The 3,354-nt window shown below is 38.1% G+C and overlaps 1 protein-coding gene across 1 annotated transcript in view; it reads right to left on the bottom strand.

Annotated features, from left to right (window-relative positions):
- LOC115948655 (COBW domain-containing protein 1-like) overlaps positions 1-367 on the bottom strand; it is a 3,010-nt gene extending 2,643 nt beyond the window's left edge. The window contains exon 1 of the mRNA XM_031062772.1: positions 328-367. Coding sequence (XP_030918632.1) covers positions 328-367 — 40 coding nt within the window. The remainder of the gene's footprint in view (positions 1-327) is intronic.
- Between the last annotated feature and the right edge of the window lie 2,987 nt (positions 368-3,354).

Below are 3,354 nucleotides of genomic sequence, written 5' to 3'. Positions count from 1 at the left end.
CTGGCGCTGCTGAGAGGAGCCTGGCTCCACCCTCTCACACCCTCTTTCAGACACTGTTAGGCCCCTATGAGGTCCGTTCAAGGGAGTGTTTCTTCTTGAGTCTGAACAGGCCCAGCTCCCTCAGCCTTTCTTTGTAAGAGAAACGCTGTCCTTTACTCACACCTCTCTTGCTCTCCATTAGACCCAGGAGCTCCGTGTCTCCTGTGTCCTGAGGAGCCCAGAGCCGGACACAGCACTGCAGGTGTGGCCTCACCAGGGCTGAGTACAGGGGCAGGATCACCTTCCATGACCTGCTGGCAATGTTCTTCCTAATGCTCCCCAGGGTACCATTGGCATTCTTGGTCACAAAGACGTGCTGCTGGCTCATGGTGTTGTCCACCAGGACCCCCAGGTCCCTCTCCGCAGAGCTGCTCCCCAGCAGCTCAGCCCCAGCCTGGTTCAGACACACAGGAGCACTGAAGGAGCCCCAGTGTGAATAACAAACATAGTGCAGGGTGCATGTGCTGTCACCTATCTATAATCAAATAATCAGCAAGAGGAATGTTGGCTTTCTCTGCTCTCCGCGAGGGATTGTGACGGAGCACAATACCATGTATAATCTACAACTACAGTTAATTTTAAGAGTTATGTGTTCCCCAGCTTTTTGTGGGCCAGAGGTGTAGCAAATAGGTATCACATTTCTCCATGCCAGGAGGTGTAAATGTAACAGCACTGGGGAGGCACAGAGAAGTGATTGGCCTGACGCATGCTGATACATGCACACGCCCAAAACCCAGGGGGGGTTCTCTGCTCTCAAAATAAGGTTCAGTAGCACTAGTTGGAGTACTGTTAGGGTAAAATATGCTGGGCTTCATCTCTGTACATCTTGTATGGCGTGTATGGTACTGGTAATAAATGTACTTGTTATTTATTCTTGATTCTTTCTATACTTGTGTAGGTTAAAATATTTAATATTGATAATATTTGATGATATTCTACTCTAAATATTTGGCATCTCCTTTAGTCACTCTAATTTTAACAAGCATGTGAAAGCCTGGTTTAAGAAATTATAAAATAATTCATTTAATCCATTGATTCACTTTGTCCTTGGAGATACAACCATATTTATTCAAAAAATAAATTCCAACAGCATATACACGCTGTTGATTTCTAGAATTTTAAAACCAATGCATTATAAAATGCATCTTTTTGCATTCTTGTTTCAGTGACTCAGGTTATCTTGTATGGTGCATCCTATTTCAGAGGAAAAATCTGATCAGCCTTTCAAAGCTGTATCTGGTAGAACCCTGCCTGGTGGTAGATGTTTTTGCTGTCCTGGGACTGCACAGCTTTATAAAATTTCCTATTAAAGCATTGATTTAAAAAGATTACAAGATTGTGTAAAAGAAGAGAAGGTCAGAAAGGCATTGGGAATGAGCAGTTTTGCATTGCAGCACATACGAAAAAATGGGTGTAAGTTGTCTTTCAAAATGAGACTATTTGTAATACTGAAATTTCAGTTACATGTCAGTGAGACATTTGGTATTGGGAAAGAAAGGTGATTAAACCAGTGTCATGGTTCCTCAAGTAGTTCTGCTTTTCATCAGCTCACATGACACTTCTTATTATTTTTTTTGTTTTGAACAAAATTACCCAAAACAAATACTATGGTTTCTGAGGTTTCTTTTGGTTTCTTTAAAGTTTATATTCAAATACTAGAATTTTGCTGTGAATGTTAGCTGTTCTTTCTTTTCTGCTGTACCATGTAATGAAGTCTACTTCGTAAAGACAGATGTAAAACCTGTGTATTTTAGTGTGGTGGCAGCCAAATGAGCATGGCAAACTTAAATCTGGGTGGCACAGTCGAAGCATTTTATTCTAAGATATTTGTAGACAAAACATACAACATCAGAAAGCAGTAAAGTGTTTCTGGGTACCAGGAAGTTGTGTTTAATTATTACTTTATTTGATTGCACTTGAAATAACTTACTCCCTTTCCTAATACTGAAGATCTCAGTGCAAGCCAAGCCATTTTAATGATAGACCAAAGACTGATTTTAATGATGGAGTAAAATGTTTAAGGCTTTAGCAAAGAATTAGGGAAGAAGGCTATAACAGGAAAATAAGGAAGAGTGTTGCAACTTACTAATTCCTGATCCAGTAGCAAGAGGGGCATGATCTGAACAAAACAGCAGGAGAAGAAAATCATTGGTATTTCAGTGTTATGTTGAATACGAGTCGTAAAGCACAATAGCCCTGTGAGGTTCCTGCATGGTACTACTAGTCAGTATAGTACAATATAGTTCAGCAGCTCAGAGAAAGGAATTGCAAATTCATACAATGATACCAGCTAACCTGCAAAACAATAAGGAAATGGATATTAAGTTCAGTTTTGTGATCTCAAAATATAAGTTAGTAGGCAGATGCATAACTTCAGTCAGTATGATTTGCATATTCCCCAGGATACATTTACTTCTTTCTTGTCTGTTACCTGTTAAACTATTCCTATATTAAGTTATTTTTATTTTCTTATCTGTACTTGCATTGACAGTTTCTTCTGACAAGATGACTTTATTTTTCTTTGAAGAATGCAGATTACTCACATGTCATTTAAGGGAAAGAAGATCTTCAGCCAGTGCATCTGCTTTTTAACACTGCTGCTTTTTATGGCTTATGTTCTCAATATGCTGTTATAATCTGAAACTTAGTGAAACTAGGAACATTAGAAAAAAGGTATGTTTTACAATCAGAATTTAAATATCAGCCTCATTGAGCAAGTTGCCTTGTTGTATGTAAGAAAATTATGTCAGGAAGGGAAAATTTTGTGAGTGTTGTTTCTGCTAGAGTTTTGTTCACTGTGAAAGTGAGCAAACATTTCTGTTTGAGAAACTCAGATGTGAATTTGACCAGTATAATTTGTATTCCTCCAGAAGAATTTGCACAGACAAGTAGAAAAAAAGGATATGCTTTTACGTAGACTGGTTTTCTTCTGTTAGACTCAAGTGTTTTATTTAAAAAAAAAAGGCTGCAAAAAGATCTAAGTTCCCTTTCTTCTGCTTCACCAACACAAAACTGAAACTTAAACCTAGGAGTAACTTTTAATTTATTTTTAAGGGAGTTCAGTATTTCATTGTCAATCTATTTAAAACATTAATAGAAATAATGGAAAATTACAGTCATTTTTCTGAGGTTTAGTCTACTAAATTTCATATAACATTTTTTGTTTAAAGCATTTTTGACTAAATTACTTAGATTTTACTGGATACAGTTGAGATCTGTGACAGAAAAACCACTGAACTTGATGGCATGTCAGCTTCCTTTAAGGAAGGACTGTCTGCCTGCACTGGCTACATTACACTCTTCTGATGCAGTAGG

The sequence above is a fragment of the Geospiza fortis genome, unplaced genomic scaffold (genome assembly GCF_000277835.1).
Source record: "Geospiza fortis unplaced genomic scaffold, GeoFor_1.0 scaffold456, whole genome shotgun sequence".
NCBI classification, from domain to species: Eukaryota; Metazoa; Chordata; class Aves; order Passeriformes; family Thraupidae; genus Geospiza; species Geospiza fortis.
The sequence above is the reverse complement of the archived record's forward strand: the minus strand, read 5'-3'. Positions and strand labels throughout refer to the sequence as shown.